We start from the raw sequence: 16518 nt of genomic DNA, 5'->3' as shown, positions 1-16518 counted from the left end.
TTTCGTTTTAAAATTTTTAAAAGAAATTTGGCTTATTTATATTTTAACATATAGGCATAAAAAATTTCATAATCCTAAATGAAAAATTAGTAAAAATGTCTAACCGAGTCCACCGTCCCATTAAGAAAACATTAAAACAGAAAGACCAATATACACATTTTAAAGTAATAACTGTTAAACAGTTTTTTTTTTCCTTTATACAATTATATATTCATCATCGAAGATTCTAAAAAAATTGAAAAATAAATATTTTTAGTCAAAGGCCTCGTCATTGGCTTGAATTGAAAAATACAGCATTTAGTACGTTATAGGTGCTCCTAATATTTTTTTACATCAAAGAAAATGAGATTTATGACTTTTGAATTACATTTTTACATAGCTATTATTATTTTGTAAAACGAAATTTTTGAAAATTAAATTCGAATTATGGAATTTAAAAAAATAATAATGCTAAAAAATGAAATTATATTATAAACCTTAAAAAAAGATAATGCAAAAAAATGAAATTATTAAATAAATTAATGGTTTTGAAAATGTAGTTTTGTGTAGTAGTGTCGGGAATTTTAAGCCAACTCGTGACCTGGGTTTCTATCATTATCATCTTGGGAAATGCTGATGCTACGTACAGTAAGCGAATTCCCATCATTTCGGATCATTGAGCGGGTAGCTGCCCGATTTCTGCGCATTCGATTCATGTTGCACATGATAATATCCAACATCGAGGCGCGGAAATTCTCCGACAAAATAGCATACAGGAGAGGATTGATGCCAGAATTCATGTACAGAATCAAAGTGGTCACAATAGTGAAGATCGAAGAATTGGCACTGGTGCCATCATAATCAGGTGACCAATTCTGCCACAACTTTCTGGCATGAAAGGGCAAATTGCAGAAAGCAAAGGTCAAGACAACAGATACGAGCAAACGAATGACTTTTCGGCGAGACTGGAGAACATGATTTTTAGTGCCACTGCGACAGGTTGAAGTCGGATGTAATTCGGTGCTCGGGCATCTTGGTCTTTTAAGGGTCATGGTGTACTGCCCATCATGTACTATAATATCTGAAGCTCGGAAGTTCCGACCATTCAGAGTGCGCGATTGTCCGAGATCCTGCATTTCATAAGAATTCCTTGAAGACATACTGTGCAAATTATCTGGGTGGCTAGAGGAACGGGCCCTTGACCTTGAAGCAAGAGTAGCACGAGCAGTGAAGGTAGTGTTACCATAATGCTTAGAAACCTGATTACTTCGCCATAAACGGAGACAGATAATAGAATACAAAACAGAAATGATAATGAGAGGGATCACAAAACATACAATGAAGTTGACAAGATCGTATGTCTTAGAATCATAGAAGGAGCGCTTCAAAATGCAGATGGTTTCCATGTTTCCATTAATCGAAGGTACCTCAGCAGTGCCGTACATGATCAGTCGAGGACTACAGTAAGCGGCACTCACCAGCCAAACTGTTACGCTCACAATTCGCAGACGACGACTTGTCATCACCTGAAGAGAAAAAAAAAATTGAAATGATTAGAGGCAAGAAATATCGCCCCATGCACAGATGAACGAAATTTAGAAATGACACTAAAGACGGCATTTTGAATTTATTTTTAAATTATAACACGTATAAAATAACCCTGGACTAAAAAGAAACTACATTGGTAGAAAAAACTGATAGGCCCTGCTATAATTTACCAATATTTACTAACTTTTATAATATTATATATTAAACCTTTTAGGAAGTTAAATATCTAGCAGAAAAAAGATTTTTTTTAGTAAAAGTTTAGTGATTTGTTTATATTTTAATCATTTTTGAAAATATTTGTACAAAGTTGGAAACAAAAATAAAGCAACACAGTTTCTTACATTATTTTGTCTTTATTTTTAATCTTAATCAGTTAGATGGTACAAACAACTTTTCCAAACGATTTTAGTTTATTAGAATGTGTCATAAACCAAACGATTTTAGTAAAAATTTTTTAACTGTGCATGTTAATTTTACTATCGCAAAAGATGCTGTTTATTTTCAGCATATAATTTGATTGAAAAATTTGCATTATTCTTTTGATAAACATTTTCTTTGTTCTTCGTTATTATATTGTGTTATTTTATTTCTCTTATTCATACAAAAATTATTTATTTATTAACGTTATTTCTGTTATTACTTATTAACGTTACTTATTTATTAACATTTTCGGCTAAAAGAATTTTTGACGAAATCATAATATTTTCTGAGTTACGGAAAGAGGAAAAAGTTGTGTTCTTAGATTCTTAGTTTCAAAGAATTGCAATACGATTAAGACGCTCAAAAAGTATTGTGAATAACTTCTTAAAACCTCCTAACCACTACGTTAAACACAAACGATCAGAAAATCATCTTCATCTAATTATTAGAAAGAGCTAAAATTAATTCTCAACACCAATCTTCTCAAATTAAAAAAAGGAATTGCAGTTGGCTTGTTCAAGTAGAATTGTGCGTAATGTACTTTTAAAATCTTCACATGTAAAATATGTCAAAATGAGAACAAAAAATCTCCTGTTAACAAAACTATAAATGATTAATCGTGTAGAATGGGAAAAACAAAATATTATTTTTGGAAATAAATGGATTGACGTTATTTTTTCAGATGAAAAGAAATTTAATTTGGACGGACCTGACGGCTTCCGATATTATTAACATGATTCAGCCATGAATGAACAATGTTTTCAAAACGCCAATTCAGAAAGTAGTGTTATGGTTTGGAGAAGATTTGCCCGTAATGGAACAACTACGATAGCCTTTGTGAAAATAAAAACTACAGACAGGCTTGCTGAAAATGTATTACCAGAAGCTCCTCTCATCACAAGTGGGCAAGATAATGCCTCTATCCATGTGTCATAATCTACAAAAACGTGGCCTCGAGCAAATGAAGTAGAATTATTCGACTGGCCATCAAAAAGCTCCGATTTGAACCATACGAAAAATTTGTAAGGCGTGGTGACTCGTGATATTTATGCAGGTGGGCATTGCTACGCCAATAAATATGAGTTAAAGTATGCGATCGAATATTCGTTTAACCCGCGAAGACGCGCGCTTCTGTTGTGACTCGAAGACGAGCATCGGGCTTCGCAGGCCCGGAAACGTTTTTCGTGAGAAAAACGCAAATAAAATTACATTTACATTACCGAATATCTAATTTTCACAAAAGCATACTACTGAAAATATAAAATAATGTTTTTCAGATAAATGCCACTTTCAAATTACACAATTACAACTAGTTTAAGTACAAAATATTTAAAATAGTTTAAAGGTTCTTTAAAACTGAAAATTACAAAACATACATGAGACATAAATTATTGCTAGTATTTATTAATAAAAATTATTTCTACATTAGTAAATTAAAATAAAACTTACATTTTAGAGACATTTGCAGCAAACAACGCTGCTATGTTCCCTGCATACATTTTTTTTACACGCGGAACGACACATTTGGGATTTTCTGTCCTTTGTACTGGGACATACATGGCATCTTTTTCTAGAAATTTTTTGCTTTTTTTGTGGGGGAGTATCACAATTTTCACTGCGGTTACAATTCAATTGGTCACGCAATTGACAGGGAAGAGTAGTCTGCATACTTCTTTCTTGAAGGTGGTCCTTCTATAATTCTAAAGAAAGATCTTTTATGAATAAACTTCTTTTCTTATACTGAACGGGTGGCGTATTTGATGACAGTAATATGATACGAGAATTTACAGTAGCAATATTCAGCATACTGAAAAATATGACCATAGGCCATCTTTTACTTATCCTGGCAGTAGAATATGTAGCTGATATTTCACATCCACTACATCAACTGCGCCCTTTGTAAGGCTATAAAATGTTATAATCTCTGGTTTCTTTGCTTCTCCTGTAGAAGCGTCAATTGCACCACCATTATGCATTGAGGATAAAAGAACAACACATTTGTTTTTTTTCGGTACGTAAGAAACCAGTGTCAAATGTTTTTGGAATCCAAATAATGTTGAATATTGTTCTCGTTTTTTTCCAGAAATGAATTCCTTTGGAAGCTCTCTTTTATTTTTTCGGACTGTTCCCACAAGTGTAATTTTTTTCTTCAAGAGGTCTTTTGCTAAATCATAACTTGTGTACCAATTGTCAACAGTTAGGTTGCGTCCTGAATTGAAAATAGATTCTAGTAATCTCTTTACAATTTTGTCTGGGCCATTTTCAACGTTATATGGTCCTGCTGGTTGAGTTCCTGCATAAATCTCTAGGTTCCATGTATAAAATGTTCTGGCATCTACCAAGGCAAAAATTTTTATTCCATACTTGGCTGGTTTATTTGGCATGTACTGTCGAAATGAACATCTTCCTCTGAACGGTTCTAATTTTTCGTCGATTGTCACATATTCTCCAAGAGTTTGAACTTTTTGACAATTTGCGACGAACATTTCAAAAATATTTCTGATGGGAGCAAGTTTATCCACTTCTCTTCTAGAAGAACGATCTCTTATATCATCAAATCTGACACACCTCATCAGAAATAAAAAACGTTTATAGGACATAGTACGGTGGGATATGTCAATTCCTGTTCCATCAGTAGCCCAGAGGTCCTTTACATTTACATGGGAAGATATGTGCAGTCCACCAAAATAGAGAAGTCCTATAAATGCCTTTATTTCAGAAAGTTTTGTAGGATGAGCGTCTCTTTCTCTTCCAAATTTACATGCAATTGATCGAATATAAATATTCGTGCACTCGACTATAATTGATATCATACTTTCATCAATCAGAAATGTCCAAGAATTTATTGGCGAGGATACATTTTTTTGCTTCGCCAATATTTCCAGGCAGTTTTGAAATGATATTGTGAGCAGGAGTTCTCACATTTTTCCTTGGCTCCTTTTTATGCCATATCGTTTTACCGTCTTTCCCAACGTAATCATCGGTGGATTCACAAACGTACACTTCACTGTCTGAATCTAGCTCCTCTTCTGAATTCGATTGATGATCACTAATTAATTCTTCGTCAACAATTTCTTCATCTTCCTCATTAAGAGATTCTTCATCTGTTGAAACTTCCGCTAAGAATTTTTGCAATCTTTCTCATTCCTCTTTATAACTCAAGTATCGAGACATTATTGCGACCGTCTCCACTGCTTACAAAAATAGCTATGCGAACGCGCGCATCGGGCTTTCGAGGCCCGCGCTGCTGTTTCTGACAGCAGGTGTTCCATTTTCCAAGAAACGAGAGGGGTTAAATTCCTAGAATGACTGGGGTCAGGTGGCAAATGACCTTGGACGCAGCTACTGGGGAACTTGAGTTTCTACGCTGAAAAACCGATTTTCTGCAGAATTTTTTTCAAGCGCTCGGGCCTCTGAGGCCCGACGCGCGCGCTCGCGGGTTAAAAAGTATCCAATCGACTTTTAGAAAAACTTGTGGACTGTATGGCATCTCGATTGGTAGATATCAGACGAAATAGGACACATTTCTGAATAATTAACTGTTTTCTGAGCCAATTTTGTAACTGGCCGTATTTTATTTTCTAATTTTCCTTCTGTTTAAAAGATAAACACGAGTAAAACTTTAATAAATTAAAATGAATTATTATTCAAAATAACTTCAAATATTATATTTATTTTTGAGCTTATTTTTAAAAAAAATTAAAATACACAACAATAAATAATTAGATTCACTATGAAATGTAGAAGATGAGTGATATTATAACAGCCAAGCCAAAGGGAACTTGGAGCAGTGAAAAGCCTCAAAGCCTAAATCCTTTAACAAAAGATTAATCTTTTAAAAAAGAATGTATTTTGAGAGTTATTAAGAGTTACATTCATGATTTTGTCTTTTTAAAACACTTTCTAAGTCATTAGAGTTAAAATGATTTTTAAAAAGTTATAACTCCAGAAAGGAATCATTGGAAAGTATATGTAATTAGTAGTATCTAAGCCGAGAGGAAGTTTTCCTCTCAAAATCATTCGTGCTTTACAAAAGTATTGCGAGTTGATGAAGATATAGTACAACATTGCACTATTTGTTAGTTAGAGGATTAGATCTGTTTAAATGTTCTTTTTTCTTTCACATTAATTTATTTTTATTGTGTAATCAGTGAAATTTAAATATTTAGACGTACCTTCGATGCAGTTTCAATCCAACCTGTAAATTTTAGTGATGAAGGAAAAAAGCAATAACAATGTGTTCAAATTTGTCGCCATCATAAGAAATTAAGCCATGATTGAATTCTGTTAGTCGCGCCTTATCTGACGGATGTACGAATACTTCTTTTTTCAATAACTAGATAATACTATTTCTGAGAGAAACTTCTTAGTTGTCTTCTTAGATCGTTTTTGGGAAAATTGTGTTGTGTTTTTGTTTGAGTTTACTTTAAATTGCTTTATATATCTATATTATTCGATTACTACGCTATATTATTTACTAATGCTAACAATATATACTGGTACAACTGATGGATGCAGCTTAACCAGATCTGTTTGAAAATAAATCACGCGACTAACGTGTTAAAAAATTCGTTAATAAATTCATAACTCATGTTCCGATTCATCCACTTGATCTTTTACATTGGAATTATTTAATACTTTACAAATTCTTCATAAATCTTCATTTAGTTTGCAATAATTGACTAAGTTTCATCTGTAACGATTTTCGTAGTAAGACATATCGTTAAGTACATATATTTTGAAGTGTTTTGAAACATGTTTTCTTATGGACAAAACTATTAAAAAAATGTATTTAACGCTAAAGAGAGGAATTTAAAAGAATAGTTTAAAAACCAAATTTTAGCAGATTTTTTTATTGAATTTTGGTAAGAAAGATCTTAAACTTCAATAAGATGATTTCTTAAAGATTTAACTAACCCTGACAATTGACGATTTTATCTAGCTGTATCAGTTGTTAACGCCTCTTTTCATTCATTATGATATAATTAAATGAGAAAATATACTTTCTATCAACAGGATTGGATTATTTTCTAAAAATATGATATGAATTTCTTTCTGACGAGAAGTAGAGCACGATTCTGTAAAATAGAGATAACGATGCATAGCATTTCGGCTTGTACAAACAGGAGATAACAAAACAGCTGCTAGTTTCCAAGGAATTCCTGGTTCCTTAGATCGTTATCGAACTCACAGAATAAAAGAAGGAATTATGGTCCTCGTTCTTTTGTTACCATTTGTTTATCGGATTGGGCATCTAAGTTGATTACTCTAAATAATCTAGATACAGCTTTCAAGTGGATTTCAAACACTGAGTATTATTATTTGGAAATCTACCATTAAATTAAGTGCTTCGAAACATTATTGAGAGAATAGTGGATACAGTATTTTTTCGTTACGGCTGATGCTTTTGGAAATGGTCTTTCATGATGTGTAATTTCTATATTTCAGTTTCTTTGCGGAAATTGAGTATTATTTTTCATCGAAAGCATTTAACGTGAGTTAATAAGTATATATAGAAAGAAAGGAAGCCTTATAATACGAGTTAATAAAAAAATTGGAAGTAGGAAAAATTTTGAGAGAAAGTTTTCTTATTTCCATTCTGAAAGAAAAGCATGCCTTTTTTGGTATATCAAATGAAAATATACTCTCTATTTCTTAATTTCGTTTTTTTACATATACTTTTAATCATTCAACCTGATATTAAAATGTGAAATTGGAGTCAAGAATACTCTTTCTTGACAATTCAAAGTGTTTACATACTTTTTTTCTGTTTAGACGAAAATGAGGTTTCGATGAAGGGAAATTTTTGCGTTTGATGTGTATGCTAGTTAATTTAGAATTACCACAAATCTTATTTATTTTATTTCCCAAGGTTACCAGGCGTCCTATAATAAAACTATTGGAGATATAGGTTAATAAAGAAAAGCATAACTTCTGTTATGGTGAAATGTGATGATAAGATGATTAATCACAAAAATAACGTTTTATCTACTAAAATTTCCAATCTTCATTTTTGCACCGAAATTAAGAAAAACAGAAGCTTTGACACATTTTTTATCCCAATTCATAATATTAACAAAAAAAAAATCATTGGCATGAATTCCATATTATTGTTGGTCATAACATGTGAATTGAAAAATGGATAGAGAAAGAAAAGAATCAATAGACAAAATAATTGCCACTGAAGCATCTCGATTGCATGCTGACATTAAAGAAATGAAAATATTCTCTATTTCTGTGCAGAACTGGGTTTGACACTTGATTTTGTATGAGTATCATAAAAGTAGAGATACCGTTCACTTCATTTATGCAGAGCTTGCTCCATTTGCTTTCCCTACACTCAGTTAAAATTAATTATCTTCAAAATGACATGGATGCAGCATAAAGAAGTTCATCGCATCAATATTTAGCGAATTTTGATTTGTTTTGATATGAATAAAGGTTTTTTATACTTCCAAAAAACTTTGGCTAATATTTAGCAATATTTTAATAAGAACATAATTTCTTAGTGATTAATAAATATAATTAATGTTTGTAAAAATAATGGTAAAAACACTTCATATATTCGAAAATAAAAAGTTCGTCCTAGGAGCTCTAAAAAATAGTACATTTAAGCATCTTTTTCAGAAAACAGTCGCTCGTTTTTAAAAAGCAAACAAACGGAGTCATCTTTATTTTCAGCTATTGTATCCTTCTGGTCATAGAAAATGTAAGGATTATTTTTCTTCCGAAATCTTGAAAGAGTGTATGCTCTTGTATAATATTCATTAAAACGAGTGACATTTCTGAGATATTTCAACTGTATATTTTTCTTGAGTAAAACAATTTTACCAAACATAACAAGCAAGACAAATAACGAGGAATGACCTATTTTTATCTGAAGATGCACCTGAATCGATAAAAATTCATCTCCTTTCGACCTTTTTCAAGTTCGAATGACGACAGACGTCTTCGTGATTCCTAACTCAAAATCTTTGAGAGATTGATGGAACTATTGACTTCAACAGTGCTAGATACTTTTTTTCTCTGAAAGGAAAAGGCTTTGTCAAAAAGTCTTTTTTAAACTGAGCAGTGAAAATGAAAAGTAGAAGCCTGAGGGAATATTGATTGCAGTTTGGCCAGATTCAGTCGTCTAAGGAATTTGTCCCTCAAGAAAAAGATACAACTCGATAGCAAGTGATTCACTGATGCCCATCATATAGGTTTGATCAATCTGCATTAAATTGTTTTAAACGTTTCCAATGAATATTATATTTAATTTTAAATAATTTTTCATTCATGATTATTTTTCTACACAAAAATCATACTATTTTCTTTCCTGAGTCGAATTATCATCATCCTCTATATCGACCTGCAACCAACCAGCAATTACTGAAAATATAACCTTTCATAAATCTTTCAAGATCGGAATATTGCTCAGAATTTGTAATTTATAGTATTTAATAGTAAAAGATAAAACTACTTTTTACGATTCTTTGCTACGATTTTGAAAGAAAACCATACCGTATTTCTTATTACTATGATCTTTCTGTTTCTCTTTGAAAATGTCAAAGAAATTATTAATGAAGCTTTCAAGAACTGTTTGTAAATATTTGGAATATTCTGTTTACGTAATTCAGATACTTTTGAGTTGTGCTCCTCTTTGAGTAAAAATTTTAGTTAAACTCACTGTAATGTCAGTTTGGGTTACATTTTATCAACGGTATTATAACATTGCGAAAATTAGACTTCATTTTTTGAGTAATGTTTCATATTAATATCGAACAAAATTTACTGTGTTATTCGAAAAACGCATCACTTGAAAATTAACCCATTTTATTAATGTTACAAGATCTCGTTTCAGTATTGTTGAAGTTAAGGAGCTAATACTCAATGTATTTCGCATATTAAAACTTAAAATCTTTAGAATTTGAACAAAATGAATCTTTTCATTTAAAATGTTATTTCATATATATCTAAAAACAAAGATTTATAAGACGTTCATAAACTTTATGAAATATTTTAAATTTTTATAAACTTCAATCTAGAACATTATATTTCAAGTTTTTGTAAATTCTTTACGGCATTTTACTTGATAAATTGTACTCTTTCAAATAAGAATAAAAATGTTGTACCTCTATAAGAAAAAATATATCAGGTAAAATTTTGCTGAGACAGAATCTGAATTTTTTTTCTTTGGATTTTGTATTATTATGGACTCTTACGATTCAATTTTTTTCGAATTCATCACTAGTTAATATCTGCCATATGGAATCGAAATTATAATTAAACTAAAGCCCATAATTCATGAATAATCTCTGAAAATAATAAATATTATGTTTTGATCGGCAATATGCAATTGTACAGAGCTTCATTATTCTTACATGCCAGCTATTAGTCGATTATAAAATTCTTTTTACACAAATATCAAAAAAGTGAAGCGAAATGTCTGAATGTAAAAAACAATTACTTAATATACTCTTAATATACTCTTATTAATATACTATTACCTGCTTACTCAGCATAGGGTGGACAATGGCAACGTAGCGTTCCACCGAAATTACAATCAGTATAGCGATGGAAGCAGTATAGCTCAAGCTGTGCACGAAATGATACATCTTGCATAAAAAATTGCCGAAAGCCCAGTGGCTGGTCAAGTAGAAGGACAGGTTCTGATAAACGCAGAACAATCCAACACACAAGTCAGCAACGGCCAGGTTGACCAGGAAGAAGTTGGTGATGGTCCGCATTCGGCGATGCAAGATGACCACAATCATAACCAGCAGGTTTCCTGGAAAGAAAGAACGAAATAATGAATATATATGTATAATTTTGGTCATCCAATATTTCAATAAAAACATTGGACATTTTATTGTCAACCGCCAAACCGAAAATTTGCTATTGAGCCACTGTAATAGTAACAATATCACATACCAAATTGCATTTATCTTAGTTGTTGCTTTTATTAGTTTTCCTGTTTTCATGCACGGAGATGTACAGATAAACGACCGATTCTTTAACAATTTGACTGGAAATTTAATAAGGATCTACATTTTATATGCGAAGACTCTATATTCAGTTTTGTCTATCTAGTCCTTTGCGCTTTGCAATTGTTATGTTCTTTTTCTTTGCGTCCTTCAGACGGAGAGACAGAGAGACAAAATGGTTTTCAGAAACGGAAATGGAAACCTCTGAATGGATTTCTACTTGATGTAAAGACCCATATCAAATTTGATTATCAAATTCAAAGAGGTTTTGAATTATCGTGTTCACAAACAGATCAAGCGATAGACAGCCATATTTTTTTTTAACTGTTTCTCTGATTCAGACAGAGCTGAACTGTGAAAATTCTTCAAGATCTCGAGTAAAATTTTTGATGATTGGAAAACTCTCTCTTTTTGCACTTCATATACGAAAAAATAAAAAATATCTGGTTTGAGCTGAAAAAAAGACCTATTCATATCTTGAGTTTGTGCTAGAGGAAAATATATTTTTACAAGGCGTATGCAGCGTAAAAAATTGTGACATTGTGGAAAAACCATTAGCTTCTCCATCAATTTAATATTTTATTTTCCTCCTCTTACAAATTTTCACATTAATGAAAATCATTCTTTTCTTTCATATTCTTCTCACAATTTTTCTATCATTACATACTGAATCTAGTTCGAATTTGTGAAAAAAAACTGCTGCTATTAAAGAAGATCCAATAAATATCAATTTAGGATTTCGCAGGACTACAAAATAGCCTTCAGCTTTTCAAACATCCGATAAATAACTTTCTTTTACTACAATGGAAAAAATTCACGAAAGATATGGAAAAAAAAACAAATTTTCATATCAAGTCTGTTTGAGCTCAAAATAATAAATAATTTTAACATGAAGAGAATCAAATTTATTAAAAAAGGAGGGGTATAAAGGAAATGTAAACTCGAGCGAATCTTTTATTCTGGGGATTTTATTACAAGGTGGCGTTTATCTTCAAGAAAGTGAAAATTTATTTATTTGCTGAAGAAAAGCAACCCAAGAGAAACGGCAGTTTTCTCTCTTTTAATTAGTCTTTTTAAGTAACTACGTACCTCCATCACTAATGGCTTGAAACGAAAAAGATTCTAATTAATGACTGGAGGGAAATGAGGAAAAAAGTAGAATGCTAACAAAACAGAATTGTTCTTCATTGACTGGTATTAACAGCCTGAAAATACAGACCTTTTATGAATTCCCCTCTGCTTTCCCATTAATTTTCGGTGCAATTGAATAACAAATTTAGCAATCTCAACCAGAAAAGAAACATCATTTCAACTAAGTTGTAAAATAAACTGTGATTTATGAACTAATTATTCTGAAGTTATGTCCATTTTTCTGCAATTACAGAGTTCTACGATTTGAGATGTCATACTAACAAAACTTTTTTTTTTAGATCAACGCAGTGAAATTAACTGTTTACATGGCACTAATTGCCGTTTAAAAAGAAGGTTCGTGTTTAGAAATCGATTGTCAGCACATATTAAATGCTAATTATTTAGACAGGATTGATATTATGTGGATATCACTAGAATCGAAAACTGAAGTAAAGTGATTGTGCTTTTTGAATTAATATTTAACTATTTTCATTTATAAGCACTTCCTTTCCAAATTTTAGCATTAATTGTATAATTATTGTAAAATGTAATAATTACGTTAATAGTTACTAAATTTAATAGTTATTAAAGAACAGCTTAATTTCTAGTAAGCGAGCAATGCAAGACATAAAATGAATACGATTTAAAACCTATTTTTCATGAGAAATTAAAATGAAAAGCAAAAATCAGCGTAAACAGAAAAGTATTTTACATTTGTACAGTATCTTGCAAATAAAAGATGAATTTAAAAAAAATATAGAAATAATGTTTTACTCTTTTAATTCTTATATGTTATGAATACTTGTCTAAAATCATAGGAAGAAGCAGCCTTTCATCATATATAGATATTCAGCATTTTTCATTGAAAATAATATTTTTTTAAAAAATTGATTTAAATTTACGGTTTATTTGTTTGTTCAGTGTAAATTTAATAAATCATTCTTGCTGACTCAAAAAGTACTTCACATATGTCGAGATATTATTTTCATTCGAAAATAATATTCGTTGATATAATAAATAAAATTGCTGATATTAAATTAAAGAAAATAAAGGTATATTATTTTTTATATTAATATTAATTGGTTAAAAGTTCATTATTGCTCTTTAGTATGAACAGATGCTCCAAATTTTCCATTTTTATATTTAAAATAAACAATATTATTTATGTAATATTTTTATTTTTTGGTGATCTGGTATGCCCTGACTTCAAAATACAATGAGAGGGGCTATAAACAATAATTGTTATATCAAATGGCTATAAAGCTTTATACGAGGTCATAAATACCCTGGAAAATGTTTTTGAATTTGTGAACGCTAAAATAATATTTAGTTGTATTTTTGGGGGTTAGGATATGATGGAAATCCACTGCTGGAGAAAGCATTTTCTTTTTGTATGATGTTTCTAAAATACCGTAGTAGCACACATATATTGTACAATATTTTGTATTAAATAATATTTGCAATATTGTATAATATTGTTTAATATTAAATAATATTGTTTAATATTAAATAATATTGTTTAATATTGAACAATATTATATAATATTGTACAATATTGTGTTGCAGGTTGCACTAACTGCGTAGTTAAGCTTATGTCAACTCCTAAACAATTTTATAAAAATTGGACGTATTAATTTTAAGTTATTTAATTTAAATGAATGATTTCAGGATAAAATATCACTTAAATTTTTTTTTGTATATTTTCCCCGAAAAGTTCTCTTACTCAGCTTGTTATTAAATTTAAGAGAGTTTGACGTTTTTTAATTTTTAACATTACCACTGAATCGGCATTTAACTTTAAACTTAATTTGTTTTGATTTCTTAACACTATAATAGAATTTCCGAGCGATTTGTGTAAATAGTACGATATATTAATTTTTGTGTTTTCAGTAAATGCATGCCTAAATCATAACCAAACGTTATTATATTTACAGTTGTTCCATACGCAAACACACACGTCCATAAATCTATGAAGGGCGCAATTATACAAGAAGAAAAAATTGCCTCGTATTTAGTCAATTTGGGATATGTGAGACTAAAATAAACGAATAGTCTGAATAATTTAAATCTACAGAGGAGAGGGATTCGTCCTTAGAGTTAAAAAATGATACACTTCAATAAAAGTACCCAAACTTTTGGTATTAAACTATAAAACTAGCAATTAAATACTGTTAAGGTGTATGTACACACTTGAAACTTCGAAAATCGTTCAAAATATCGAAATTTTTTTATTGCTTAATAATGTTTTCCCATCCTTTAGCTTTCAAACGATACCAAGATGTTGTCAATATTCGAAATATTTCTCGAGTTATAATTATTTTTCTTGAGATGATTTCATTAAAAACTCTAGTTACAGTTTTTTTAAAACTCATTTTATGAAGAATGATATTTTTCCACTATATTGCTTCATTCAAACAATCATAACTCAACAAGAAATTAACCAAATACAGTTATTTATATATGAAAATAATCTGTATGAAATAGCGGATGTTTTGTGCCTCAATCAAAGTTATATTTAAAGAAATAAATTTTTATAGCTATTTAAAAGTTAAAATTACAGAAAAAAATCTCGCTTTTTCTGTTCATCGTTGATGAAAAAATTGTTAAAAAAAATTATATATTTTTATAACTTGATTGAGGCAGACAACATGAAGACTAATATTAGGCATAATTTCCAACTAGAATTGAGTGTCTGTACAAATTAGAATTTAAGATATCAAGTTTCAAAAAATATGCTAATTTGCTCATTAAATATTATTTAATTAATTAATAATTAGTGTAATATGGTTTTTTCTCACTGAAATGAGTTTAAACATATATTAATGACCTACTGTGAAAAAATTGGATTTTTAAAGTTAAAATTTAAAGAAAATCTTCTAGTGTGTACGTATACCTTAAGTAGAAGAAACTATTCATTACTAAGCAAATAATTTAGTCATTCCATTTTGAAGAGGAATTGGGTATGTGTGATCATATATCTATGAATGAATTTCTCTATTTAAAAGAAATGGCAAGTTCCAAGAATTTTCAGGATCTTGTTTAAAGACAAAAGTTCACTGAAAAATTTAATATATATTACAATAGTATATAAGCTTAAGACATATATTGAATCTAGAATAAAAGTTTAACTTCAGAATTTTGTGATGTTGTAAAATCTCTACTCACCATATTATAACTCGATTTAATCTTTGCTTAAAATATGCATTTTGATCATTCATTTTAATTCTGGAGCAGGAAATTAACTATTGCTATAAATATAGACTAAATTTTGGTTTAGATGTTGTTGAAGTCTATTCGTGGGCTTTTAGAAATACTATATTGTTTTTACTAACCAGTATCATAATTATTATAATTTATGAGAAAGTAATAATTATTTGTTTTCTCATGCCCAGGCTAATTAACTCCAACTAGGACGTCAAAATATTGGTTCTTGGCAATTTGCTATAGGGATAAACTAAATAAAAATGAAATAACCCTATGGTAAAAGTATTTAAATTGCAAAACCCTCCTTTTTAAAATCATCATGCCTGAATGTAATCAATAAAATTTCATTAAGAAGGAAATTATTCAGTAAAGAGAAGAAAGCAGAATACGTAATGTCTGTAATATTTCATTGAAAGAGCATTATACGATTCATTATTTCTTTCAACCTTATTTCTTCAACATCTATTTATTGCTTTTTGAAAGACTGAAACGAGAAAAATGTTCCTAATGACGTTAAACCAGACAATCTAATTCTTTTCCTCACTTGAGAAACATCCTATAAAAGTTTAAAAGATGTTTTTATTATTTTTCTGCCAAGTCTGCATTTAAAGCTCGATAAAGAGCTATTTTCAACGCAAATATATAAATAGCTCATTTGAGTTGTATTCGTTCATACTAGAGTACAATAAACTATGGATCTATGAAAGTTTAAAGAACTATGTGATTTTGATATATTAAGAAACTCATTACCAAATTTATTCTATGAAGGATCTATTCAAAAGATGGAATTTAGCTTAAGATTTATTTTAAGTATAAAGAAAAATAGAAGCAATATATATGATGAAACTTTTTAATTTAGGATATTCATTAAGAGCCTATTCAGTAAAATTAATATTGTTGCTGTAGGTTCAAAATTGTCGCTAACTATCTGGGTTTCTGATCATATTTTTGAAGGGTAAGATACTAAGATAATTCTTTGTAAATCATGCAATTCATCTATTTTTTTAGCTGACTTTTTTCTATGAGCTATAAGATTAGGATCGTTAAAAAAATAAAATAATAAATATTCTTTGCCTCAAGTTGCATTAAATTGTTCATTTAGTTTATAAATGTAATCACATAATATAAAATTCTTATATATGATTGACAATTTTTAGGTATTATTTCATATTTCTAAAATATATTCTGCATTAAATATAGATTTGAAAGCATTATAAAACATACATTCTTACATTAAAATCCCATAAAATATATTGTTATGGATTCTGGG

General features: G+C 29.8%; 1 protein-coding gene across 1 annotated transcript in view; it reads right to left on the bottom strand.

The window, feature by feature from the left end:
• Nucleotides 1–563: 563 nt before the first annotated feature.
• LOC129959248 (trissin receptor-like) overlaps nt 564–16518 on the bottom strand; it is a 38834-nt gene continuing 22879 nt past the window's right edge. Inside the window, exons 3-4 of the mRNA XM_056072070.1 lie at nt 10437–10717; nt 564–1505 (exon numbers count right to left, since the gene is read on the bottom strand). Coding sequence (XP_055928045.1) covers nt 564–1505; nt 10437–10717 — 1223 coding nt within the window. The remainder of the gene's footprint in view (nt 1506–10436; nt 10718–16518) is intronic.

Source organism: Argiope bruennichi, chromosome X1, assembly GCF_947563725.1.
Source record: "Argiope bruennichi chromosome X1, qqArgBrue1.1, whole genome shotgun sequence".
Classification (NCBI taxonomy): domain Eukaryota; kingdom Metazoa; phylum Arthropoda; class Arachnida; order Araneae; family Araneidae; genus Argiope; species Argiope bruennichi.
Note: the sequence above shows the minus strand (reverse complement) of the source record. Positions and strands in the feature narration are given on the sequence as shown.